Source organism: Typopeltis vanoorti, chromosome 14 (genome assembly GCF_054136105.1).
Source record: "Typopeltis vanoorti isolate ZY-2024b chromosome 14, IOZ_Tvanoo_1.0, whole genome shotgun sequence".
Taxonomy (NCBI): Eukaryota; Metazoa; Arthropoda; class Arachnida; order Uropygi; family Thelyphonidae; genus Typopeltis; species Typopeltis vanoorti.
This window is the reverse complement of record NC_143562.1, coordinates 74,359,205-74,372,374: the sequence shown is the minus strand read 5'-3', so window position 1 is coordinate 74,372,374 and position 13,170 is coordinate 74,359,205. Positions and strand designations below refer to the sequence as shown.

The window sequence follows — 13,170 nt, the reverse complement described above, 5'->3', positions numbered from 1 at the left end:
ATAGCAGGATATTAATTTTATTGTTATATTGTTCTCTATTCCAATTACAAGTACACCTATTCTTTCAGATATTATGTTACAAGAAAGGATCGACTTGGTGAGCTTAGGGGAAAGATAGAGGGATTCTTAACACCCCTGTCCTCACCCGATAATGGTTAAGATTCCCAACACCCAAGGGTGCACCACGGGAGGTAGAGTTGGACTTTGCACCCCCTATACTGTCTACCCTGTCAGCTAACGCCCTTTTTTTTAAATTCCCGTATAGGGAGTAGGCGAGGCCGTTACAGTCCTATCTAACTTTTGGAGAACTAAGTGAGCAGTTTAATCTCCACTGGTACCCAATCAGAGATAGCCTCCCCAAGGCCATCACTAATTAAGCGGCATGCAGTAAAGAGAGACGGCTGAACAAGTGCTGCCATCTCGTGTTCCTTAACCCTAACACAATATATTTAATGTCTGAAATAATGTGGGTTCTACGGTCGATATTCTTGAGTTTACAGGACGATAAACCCGCATTTCCGGGAGGAAAAACCCTATCGCCAGTGCCAGGAATCGACTAACTCGGGAAGCGGTCGAAAAAAGGCTTAGAGAAATTTCTTCTAGTCGCCGACTCGATTCAAAACAAAGTCTCCATTCGTGCGGTCAAGTGCTGTGGTATGCAAACGCCACATCCACTGAGCTACACAGGCTTTCTGTGCCTACCCTGATATAATGCAAATAATGAAAGAGGATTATAATTTCTTGTCGTGTGTAATATTATAAATTATTAGTTCTTATCCAACTTTTGTTTGCTAGGTGGCGTTGATATTCAACTTGTGCTAGGCTTGAATGGTGGTAATATTTGGGTAATGTGAATAGCATAATTAGTTACCCGAGTCGCATGGTAGTAAATTTCTGTATACTGTGAATTGCTTATTTAGTTATATATTAGATTCTGTTTACTTTAAATTTAAGAAATAATGTCTAACGACTTTTATTTGAGATATTACGTTGGACATAAAGGAAAGTTTGGCCATGAATTTTTGGAATTTGAGTTTCGGCCTAATGGTGAGTAGCTACGAAAGTAATCATGAAATGTGCATTTTGAAGATGTTCGTAATTCAATTTACTGAGCGACTATCATTATGTGATAATCAGCATGCAATCCAAGTCTCATTCCCGAGGTGCGTGCGCTACACAATCTACGCACTGCATTCACCATACATCGATATGCTACATAATTACTGTTATCCCCCCCCCTCAATCTCTCAATCTTGTATTTTTTTTTGTTTGTTTGGTGATGCAGGTGTTTTCTACCCGCTTTGTTTACAAGCAAGAATAAGTTGCATGAGCAATAATTGTTTGTTATTTAACTATTTCTCATTTAAACTGATGCCACTCATTTCAACCTGAAAACAGGGATATTGGTTTATCAATTTATTGTGGAAATATGGAAGACCTACGATGAGTCTTTGAAATGGAGGTCAGTAGATGATAATAATCCCCCCTCCCATAATCTGTGTAATTATTTTATGACAGCATGAGACTGTTTATTGAGTACTTCCATTTAGATCTATACCTTAGTGCTCACTGTTCTTGACATACAAGCCATACAAGACATACAAGAGAAGAATTGTAAGTACAGGAATAATCATTTGGAGGAACTGAAAATTTGATTAATAATCTAATATTTCTATTCTTGGCTTCCATCCAAAAGTTAATGTTAGTATTTGGAAAGATAAAAATTCAAAGTTTTAATCATCAATAGAAGGTTATCCTTTTCTTATGGTTAGTAACATATATAAAAAGGATAACCTTCTATCCTTGAATTTTACCAAGAATAAACGCCTCAAATGGAAAACTATTTTTTACTTTATATTTACAGAGGATTAGCACTCATAAGGTGAATAATTTTTACATGCTAATTTCTGGCTGAAATATTTGCAATAATAAGTATTCTTTATTCTTGGGAATGAGTGTGTCTAATAATCTTGTGTAATAAGTGCCATTAAAAAAATCATTTCATTTGTGCAGTTGTAAGAATAGGCACAACATGCTTTGATTGTCCCTCATTTTTTTTCCATTTTATCAATGCCAGATTACGTCATTCTCCATTCTATCCAAAGCCCAGACTGCTCTCTGTATGTTAAAGCTTAAGTGCTGGGAGGACATCATACTGGAGGTTTAATGGATTATTGACAGCCACGAGGAAAAGATTAAAAACTAATTTTAATGCTTCCAGTATTTCATCTTAGTCACTGAGACATACAAAATATCACTTGTAATACAAAGACAACACTACTTAATGAAACATGTGGACATGTGGATGAACTATCTAGCTGTTCACCCTCTATGGTGTTTATTTAAGTGGTTTAGGATGTAAACTGGAACCACTGATGATTATTGTTTCCCAAATTTTGTGAAGTTTTATGCATCTGTATTTGTTTAAATTAGGTTGATTTCTAAGTGCTGCTAGATTCCTAACAGTCTCTCCTTTTATATATTTATTATGGTGGAGAATGGTGGTTTTCTTCCAAAAGATGCATGAACTGTATCCAATACATCATCTGCAAGGGCATATTGACCATAGTCATGATTGCAGATGTAAGATCTGTGTTCATCTAAATGGATAGTGGCTGATCTACCTGGACAGGTAGTTCAGCCACTATCAAACTCTCCAGGCACTGAGAGAGGAGATAGTTGATCTTTGGTAGAATGGATAAGGGTAGCAAGTTTCCAGTTTTCCAGCCACTATCTGTTTAGATAAACACAAATCACACATCTTCAATCACGACTGGTCAGTCTGGTCTTGCAGACCATCACTACTCGCAGGATCTTCTGGAAGAAAACCACCATGTTCCATCATAGAAAATTTAAGGGAAAGACTGTTTTTGGAATCTGCAGCAGTACTCAGAAATCAACCCAATTTAAACAAATGCAGATGCATAAAACTTCCCAAAACTTTGGAAGTAATAATTATCAGAGGACCCAGTTTACATCATAGGCCACCTACAAATGCCCATAGAGGAGGCATCACCCAGATAGGACTGTAGTCACCTACATGTTTCATTAAGTATTTGTTTGTGTGTGTGTGTGTGTGTGTGTGTTTTTGTACTCCCTGAATTTGTTGCAGTGACAGAGAAAAATATTTGAAGCATTAGAATTAGATTTTAATTATTTCTTAATGCTGTCAGTGCTTTATTAAACCTTCAGAATGGTGACCAGACTCCCTACTTTTATTTTTTTCATTTCCATTTTGCTCATTATCCTCACCATAAAATTTTGATTTATTTTATTTATATTTTTTATATTTGACTTAATTTTAATTTTTTGTTTTGTATTTTGTTTCTAATTTACAGAAATAATTTTTCATGTCTTTTTGTGGGTAACGGAAAAGAAAAGAAGAGTTTAAAAGATGGGGACAGTGGGAGAAGGGATTGAAAGACATCACTCAAAGCCAGTGAATCCAGTCTGGCGTTTTATATATAGTCTTAACATTGCGTTGTGCATATTACTGTATTCAGACTCCCTTAAATCAATGGCAACAAGATTACTTGAAACTAAAAAAGCAGCAAATATTCGGTTTTGCTTCAGTATATGGCTGATTCTATGTTTTTCAGATATTCGTTTTCAGCTGATTCAGTATTTGGCCAGCCGAAGCAGAAAATTTCCTTTTACATGCATCATAACAAATGCAACTAATTGGGAAAAGTCTCCCCTTATCTTGTGCTACTTCATACAAAGGCTTATTGCCTTTGCTATATGTATTTTCTTTGGTGTTTTCATTTTAGTTTATATTATGCAGTCTTAAAAGTTTTTTTTTAATAAAGCATTGAAATTTGTGCTTAAAATATTGAAAGAGTACAGTTTTGGTCATAAATAATACACGTGGTTACATGTTTAAGTGAAGTATTTATTACACACATTTTTCAATCTTTCTTCATTCTGCAATTTGGCCAAAGCAACAAATATTCGGCTGAACCATTCTGAATTAAATATAATGTAGTTCTATCATCAAATTCCTGACATGTATCCTCAAGGGATGTATAGGATATTATGATAGAACTACATGAAGAACTTACGTCATTAACTTTCTATCAACAATTTTCTTCCAAATCAATCTTTTATCTGTCAAGACCCCAACATTACCAGATCTATTTCTGTCTTCTAAGGCACTTTTTACTTTATCAATCCACCTATATCTTGGTCTTCCTCTGGGTCTTTTTCCTGCCATCTGGCAGAGAACACTTGTTTTATTAATCTTTCCTCTCCCATTCTGTTTAGGTAACCATACAACCTGAGATTAGCTCTGCTAACACATTGCTGGATGTTAACAATGTCCAGTTCTTTCCTAATATCCTCGTTTTTAATATGAAATTGCCATTGATGCCATCTGAAAGTTATTATTTGGTCCTTATCATTAAGATTGAAACATACTATTGGATTAAGACCATGGATTTAATAAAACATTTATACATAATCGTCTACTAAAAGTATCTTCAGGACTGGGGTAAGGTGGTACAACACCAGGGAAACTCGTTGCAAAGGTGGAGCAAGCTACCAACACTCCTATCTCAGTATATCCTATAATGCAAAACACATCTCCTTGTGGATATGTCTAATGTTATGCATTAAGGGACGGGCCACTACCCAGACTAGTTTCGACCTTTATTGAGGTCTCTTCAGTGGGAGCCAGGCCCGAGTGGAGATACTAGGCAGAAGCATTAGCAGGTCATCTCTACCTATAGGAGTTGCCAAATGGTGTGCCACCCTTTTTTAATAAATTACTCTGGATTTAGAGAAAGATGTTGAAAGTTTATTTTTCACTTGGTTAGAGTATAATAAATTTAGTTTAATCCTTTATCCAAGTGTGACTTTATCACACTTGGATAAAGGATTAAACTCAATTTATTATACTCTAACCAAGTGAAAAATAAACTTTCAAATAATCGTCTACTAGTTTTGCTAGCTGTAACAGCCTAGCTTTGTCAAGACGAGAAAGGTTATGCTGGTATTAAATGCAAAAACAAGAGAATGTAGTAACGGTTTAAAACAGTTAGATAAATTGGAGAGAACGCGTGACATCAGATGCATAAAACGTGAAGATTTAGTTATTGAGTCGCGTTTTATAATTTTTGTATAATTTAGTTCTGCTAAACTTAATGATTTTAACAGATTTTTCCACGTCTTTTAATATTATTCCCTGGTTTCTATTGAGATTATTTCCTGTTCGTAGGACTACTGCAGCTTCTTTAAAGGTTCTATGTCTATAATCCTCTTCGATATATGGCATGGAACTGTTATCCCAATCTATTGCATAGTCAGAAGTTGAGAAATGATGAGCTAACCATGAGGTGTCTGTTCTATTATGATTGACATCTCCGGCATGTTCCTTCTTTTGAATTTCTAGGCTCCTTGAAGTTTGGCCTATATAGGCAAGTCCACACGTACGTGATATGCTATAAATGCCTGCATATTTGTAGAAAGCGACACTATCCTTAGGTGATCTTAATAACTGTCTTATAGTTGTGGTAGGTTTAAAAACAACTCTGATGTTAAAAAGGCTTCATGATTCTTGCTATTTTGGTGGAGATTGAGCCAGCATATGGTATGACGATGGATGATATGTACTGAGTCGTTAGAGGTTGTTTCTATAGAGAATTTTGTTGATAATGTTTTGAGGATAACCATTTTGTGATAGAGTTTTTGATATAAGGGGAAACTCAGCAAGTATGTCTTTTTCCTCTGTGATGATATTTTTGGCTCTGTTTTTAAGCATATGTATAATGCTCGGTTTCTGTGTAGTGATGATTGGATGTACAATGGAGATAACGTCCAGTATCTGCAGGTTTACGATATATTGTAAGTTTGATATTTCCATTATCTTGTTTTTTAACTAGTACATCTAGAAAGGGTAATTGGCGATTGTTTTCCAATTCCAATGTGAATTTAATTTTATGATGGAAGGAGTTAATTTTTTGGAGGAACTCATGTAAGGTATCTACTTTGTCTTTCCAGATAATAAACACATCGTCAACATATCTCCACCAGACTGATGGTTTTGTATTTATATTTGCTAGGATGTCATTTTCTAATTTTTCCATGAACTGGTGTGCACATGGTGGTGACAGGGGACTGCCCATGGTCAAGCCTTCTATTTGTTGGTATACTAAGTTGTTTACTTAGTATACCAACTAAGTAAATTTTAAAATCCAATACATAGTATGTTTCAATCTTATTGATGCCATCTGTTCTTGCCCCTAATCTAGACTCTCATATCTGTGGTCTCTAGTCTTTGGTAAAGTGTTTTATTTCTAACTCAGGTCCCATGAGTTAAAATTAGTTTGAACATTGTCTTGTATGCAGCTAATTAATTTAGTGTTTTGACTAATTTCTATCTTATTCCATATAAATTTATTCAGTTGACTTCCTGCCATACCAGCTTTGTTGATTCTGTTGTCTGTTTCCATAATTAATCATCTTCACTAAAAATCGTGACTAACTAGCTGAAATTTTTTCTCCATTCACAATGCAGTTGATATTTCTTTTTCTGTTATTGCTGAATTTCATACCAAATTTATTACAATTGTTATTCAATTTAGTACAGACTTGTACTGGATTTATTTAAAAGTATAACATCATCTGCATAAAGTAAAGAGCTGAGATTTACATCTCCAATTTTGATATCAGGTTTAATACCACTTTCCTTCATAACGTGATCCATATAGATAATGAATAAGAGAGGGGATAATGTATCTCCTTGTCTGACACCAGATTTAGTAGCAAGCCATCTTCCTGTACTTCAATTATAAATGCTGACTTACAACTCAGTTGCTTGATATAATATAAAAAGAAAAAAAATATATATGCATTAAATGTTTATCAGTTTTAAGGAGTTTATTTTATTACTTTTTTCAATTAAAAATTTATAAAATTTAATTCAGTATGCTTTGACCAAATATTTGATGCTTCAGCAAAATTTCAAACTGAATATTCAGTTATTCGGGCAGATCATGGTTTGGTGCATCCCTGCTATAAACCTCGTGATTTATCATGAGAGGTTTAATGGTTCAGTCAGGTTCAATCCTATATATTCCTCAGCAGCTGGCCTGTAGATCTGTTGTGCTGAAAGATGGCAAAACCAGAGGTTGTTGTTCTCTAAACCAAGCGCATGACGAGCTGTGTCGTGCCTCTAAGAAGCAAGTTGGTGTTTTGGTGGGAGGTGAATATCACATACTACTATATGATTAATTGGTCTAGTTTTATGCCATCAAATTTTCCTGTTGCTTAGTGTTTCCAATTTCTGCACTTGGATGAATGTCCTTAAGTTTTAGTAGGATAATATGTATTAATTTTCACATTAAATATCAAAATTTTGAAGCAAACTATATTTTGAAATTCATTTTGTTACAGGAAAACTAAGGTATGCCAACAACTCAAATTACAAAAATGATACCATGATCCGGAAAGAAGTAAGTAATATGTATAATCATTTTTAGGTTTCTGTGTAGTGATTATATGTATAATTTTATAAATTAATGAGCAGCACAATGTTTTTTCTGCTCATTTTCTGCGATTTCTTCTACTACATATTCCCCCCCCACCACCACCACCACAACCACACCCATGGTATTAAACCAGTTTAAGTGATGAAATAGTGAAGAGAATTCCAAAAGTTTGTGTGTGTGTCAGTAATTTGATTTGCCAACTTTAAATCTCATACTACAAAGAGGTATCATTCATCATCATCAAGAAGGGCTCACTGCCTGTTGGTGTCCGATGCCTCTTTCACTGGTGAAAATCTGTACTGAATGTAATTTATTCTTTTGGTATGAAATCTTCTTTCACCTTTCTTTGTCCAGTGCACAGTGTTGCAGTTTCTGTACACCCATTCCATACCAGCCCTTTATGTCTTCTATCCATTCTCTGTATGGTCTACCTCTTCTGTTTACACCATCCATAATACCAAACATGAATGTCTTTATCTTCTGGTCCTCGCTCATTCTGCAGATGTGTCCAAATAATTGCAGCTTTTGTTGTATAATCTTCTGCATTAAATTCTCCTTCGGTTGTATCTTCCAATTCAACCGAAGATTTTGTGTTTTGTGATTTTTTGTACCAATTTCTATTCTTAGATTCTTCCTGTAACAAGTTCTTTCAAATGCCAAAATTCTTTTTCTTAATTCCTTATTTATTACCCATGTTTCATATCCATACAATACACCGCTAAAGATGCATATTTCTAGTACTCTTAATTTCTTTTGCAGGCCGATTGCTTTACTTTTCTAGATGTTATCCATGGCCTTCAGATTTGTTCTTCCCTTTACAATCCTGATCTTTGTTTCTTTTTTCCAGTCCAAATCATATGTCATTTTACTTCCCAAGTATGTGAACTGTTCTACATATTCTATATCAATTCCATCCACTTTTATCTTTTGTTTCATGTTCTTCTCACCAAATACTGTTGTCTTTATTTTTTCCAAGTTCATAACAAGTCCAGATCTCTTACCTTCCTCATTTAGCAGTTTCAATGTAGTTTTCTTTTGTCTTCTTCAATAATAACAATGTCATCTGCAAATCTCAAATTGTTAATTCTCATCTCATGCACTGATATTCCTTTTGCATCTTCCTTCATTTTATTCATTGCTCTTTCTAAATGTGTGATGAAAATGCTTGGTGATTTTGGGTCCTCGTGTCTAGTACCTCTGCTTGTTCTAAACCATTTTCCCCAAATCATCACCTATTCTAACTGCTGCAACTGCATTCTTATAAACATCTTTTAATATAGCTATTTGTTTTCTATTGATTCCATACAATTCTAGCATGCTAATGTCACTTTCTGGTCGATACTGTCAAATGCCTTCTGAAAACCAACAAAGAAAGTATATATGTTTTTGTTTTTTCTTCTAGCTTTCTCTTCTATTAAGTGCATTGTTAAAATCTGTTGAGTTGTAGTTCTATCTTTCCTAAATCCTTGCTTGTCTGCAAGGTATGCTTCCAATTGTTCTCAATCTTTCTGTCAATATCATCATCACCATCTTACCAAGGTGACTTATCAAGACAATTGTTCTATAATTTTTACATTCTAGCTTATTTTCTTATTATATCAATGTCACTAATATTGATTTCATCCATTTCTCTGGCATTTTCCCTTCTTTCCATACCATATTACATAGTTGATGCATTTCTGTAACCATACTTTCACCACCATATTTAATCATTTCTCCAATGATGTTATCATTACCACGACTCTTGTTGTGTTTTATCTGTCCTATTGCTTTTTCTACCTCTCCTCTTAAAATGGCCATATCATACTCATTACCTGGTGGTGGTATCTGCTTCAATTCTTCAGTCATTTCCCCAACGCTTTCTAAATCTAATTTTTCTTCATATAACTCACTACAGTATCTTTTCCACCACTGTACAATTTTATCTTTATTCATCAATACTTTGTCTTTTTCATCTTTAATTGTTGTTGCCACCTTTTATTAATGGTTCTAATAATTTTGTACACTTCTCTAGTTTTATGCTCTCCATAGTTCTGTTCTATATTATTGCACTGGGCTTCTAACCCTTTTATCTTATCCATTATGACTGCTTTTTTTCACCTCATTACACTTTCTTCTATATTGCTCCTCTATTTGTTCTGATGTATCCCTTATCTTCAACATTCTTTTCTCCTATACTGACTTCAGTGTTTCTTGTCTAATCCACTTCTTCTTAAGGTACTGTTTCTTCAACTGCATCTTCTATCATCTTCATTACTCCTTTCACTCTTAGATTCGATTTTTTTTTCTTTGTTTGCACTTTTAAGTTTCTCTTCTAACACTGTTCTGTACCTTCTTCCCATTTCTTCTTCACTTATTTTTGCTGTATCTCTTTGTTTCTGATGATGGGGTTTATATTTTCTTTTTAATTTCAACTTGATGTTTGCAATCACTGCTCCTTGAAAAGTTCGACAGTGCTGTACTGATGTTATCCATCTTCTTTTAATCGTAATCATATCTATCATGTTCTTGATTTTCCCCATCATTTGATCGCCACATCCATTTTCTACATTCCTTTTGCTAGAATCTTGTGTTACAGATCATCATCTCGTGGTCCACAGCAAAATTCTAACATTTTTTCACCTCATTAATTTCTTTCTCCAAAACCATATTTTCCCATGATGCTTTCCGATCATCATTATGTATTCCGACTTTGGCATTCCAATCTCCTTCAATAATTAGTACATCCTGCTTTGGTATTGTTTCTATTGTCTCTGGCAGATCTTTGCAAAATAAGTCAATATCTTCATTTGTGCTGCAGATGTGGGTGCATATATCTGGACTATTGATATATTAAATTGTTTGCTTGAAATCTTGCTACTATGATTCGCTCATTGACTGGTTTGTAGCCTAACAGTGCCTCTCTAGCTCTTTTATTAAGAAGGAAGCCAACTCCTGCTTCGTGCTTGGTTTTATGCCCTGACCATATGACTGCATCCATTTATCTCTCCTGATGATGTCCATTACATCTGATAATAGTTCTGTTAGTTTCAGTTTGTGTTTCCTTTCAGTATCCCACTTTTCGATCAATCCTGATCGCTTGATTAGTATCACAGACCTTGTTCATCCGGACAGTGTCTGAGCCGGCATGTTTTGGCTGTTGATCGTATAGGCATTAGATAGCAATTGTGTTTTTTCTTTATGGTCAGAGCATCAACACTTATCTGACTGACTGGCTCTCCTCCTTTATCCTGGCTTGGGACTGGCATGAGACCCCTAAGGATCCCATGTCTGGAATTGAGAGGTATCATTAATATTAGGTTAATAGTTTGGGTCTACTATGATGAATCTTTGGATTCATTCAGATGCCATATATAATAATGATAAATAAAATGATATGCTCCTTTTTTATTTCAATATCAAAATAGTCCCCCTCGCTGATATGGTCAGACATCTCTGTAGCAAATAATAGAAAAACATGTGCCCTTTTCTTTTGAAATATTCACATTCCATGTAGAGCAAAAGAAACATAAGGCTATAAAAATATTTTAGAGCCCCTGAAAAATTTCATTTTGGGAAGACAGATTATTAATATATAGGATATTATTAATCCATCATTGCTATAGTCAGATGGAATGGAAACTAAAATTTTTCTAAGTTTATGAGAAAAGATTATGATAATATAACCTTTGCCATTGGAGTTGATGTTGTGTGCACTACTTAAAAAGTGTTTTTAGAATTTTTGTCCTAAGGGTTTCTGCCTGGTCTGATGAGAACCAACAGTTTGAAACAGCTGTCAGGCCAGTGAAACATTAAAGTACTAATAAAAGCCAAATATAAGGATTTCTGTGTCTTTCAAGTAGTGTAAACCAGGGCAACTGCAGTACCTAAGGTTACATTCACATATGCTCTCTGTAAATTTGGAAACTTTTTAGTTTGTTCTATCTGTCTAGCAGTGATGGATTAATAATATGCTTCATATCAGAAACACAAGGGTTTTTTTAAAGGTGATGGTAAGTTATCTGATGTCATTCAGATGACAGTGTTCTCCTACGAGTTTCTCTGAAAAAGCAAAATCAGCAGATTACACAACACCATCACAGTTTAGTATGAAGCTCTGAAAACTCAGCTGTAGCCTTAGCTTCCTCGACATTTTTCTAAACTAGCCAGCTGGTTCAGTTATTTGCATTTAGTATAGTGGTGCATGTCTTTGTCACATATTTCAATACAGTGTAGTCCTTTTCATACATAGTCTTTTAGATTGATCAACTACCATACATGTACACTGATATGCCTTTTAGATGTTTTTTATAATTCAGAAAACTATTTGATAATTGCATGATAATCACATTTATTCATGGCTTAGCAAAAAGATACATCCTTTACTTATTTTGATTGCTAAATAGCCCAACTACCAATAAGCTGGTTTTTGTAGAGTATTTTACGAGTGTTGTGTTTTTGATATAAAAGTGGAATTTACTAGGCATTAATATTACAGTTTAGTAATTTAGTAAATACACATTTTTCATCCTGCAAAATAGGCCATAAGAATACATGCAATTAATAGATATACAATATATACACAGAAACACAAGCTAAAGTAATATTTATTATTAAATACACTGCCATATAGTTACACCCTGAGTTGTGTAACACGCAACTTACATAATTTCGCAGTTATGTAATAAATCTACTAGCGCATATGAACATGTTTGTAGCTTTGCACAGGTGCATCTTTGACAGCCTTATTGCAGTACAGTAGTAGATGGCTCGTGCGGTTAGCTCAGTCACTTGTTATCACTGCTAGTTTTGTTGTTTTTTTTTTACCGTTAAAATGGAATGCAAATACAAAAATGAATGTGCTGGTAATAAATCTAAAAAACAACGGTCTGCAGTTACTTTAGAAGAAAAGTTGAAAATAATTCATATGTATGAAGGCGGGAAAATTCTATCAAAAATAGCTCGGGAAATAAATCGGCCTATTTCGACAGTGAATACAGTAGTGAAGGATAAAGTTCGCATTGTTGAAAGCACGTTTCGTTCTTTCAACATAAAAATGGAAAATATCTTATTAATGACAAAAAAATTAATGTAAGACAGCGGTAGGAGTAGCCATTGAACATTTCTATTGTATGTATGTAATTTACAAATTCGACTTACGTAAAATTCGAGTTACGTAAAGTTTACAGAATGCATTACTTGCGTAACTCTGGATGTAACTGTATTTCAGTCTGAAATTAACAGAACATCGTCAGTTACTTAAAAAAGTTGTTACAAGGTAGAATGCAAACAATTGATTTATTTGAAATAGAATGAGCCACATGATGTTAAATTGGCAATTGCGCTATGCTTTAACTGAAGAAAAGGTTAATCATAACAGTGTAAAAATAAATTGCTTACATATATATATATATATACACTAGGGGAGGATCCGCCTACAGTGCCCAAACCCCCCAAGTTCCAGACTGGTAGGCCGGTTCTCCTTGAATTCTGATGACTAGAATTTTGAAGACTCGAAAGGGGAGTTCCACCCTTGTGCGCCTACGTCGCCCCCCCCCCGCCTATGCCACCCAACATCCAGAGTTCCAGACTGGTAGGCCAGTTCTCCTTGAATTCTGATGACTTGACACTCAGGGTAGCCCCTGAGTATCAAAATGTTTCAAATAATGTGACACAATAACGTTACAAAAAAGGCTTATCGTTT

At 34.7% G+C, this 13,170-nt stretch overlaps 1 protein-coding gene across 1 annotated transcript in view; it reads left to right on the top strand.

Moving 5' to 3' along the window:
• Positions 1-821: 821 nt before the first annotated feature.
• Positions 822-13,170, top strand: part of mago (mago, exon junction complex subunit) — a 50,759-nt gene continuing 38,410 nt past the window's right edge. Inside the window, exons 1-2 of the mRNA XM_090403598.1 lie at positions 822-1,047; positions 7,393-7,451. Of these exons, the coding sequence (XP_090259724.1) occupies positions 960-1,047; positions 7,393-7,451 (147 nt within the window). The 5' untranslated portion in view covers positions 822-959. The remainder of the gene's footprint in view (positions 1,048-7,392; positions 7,452-13,170) is intronic.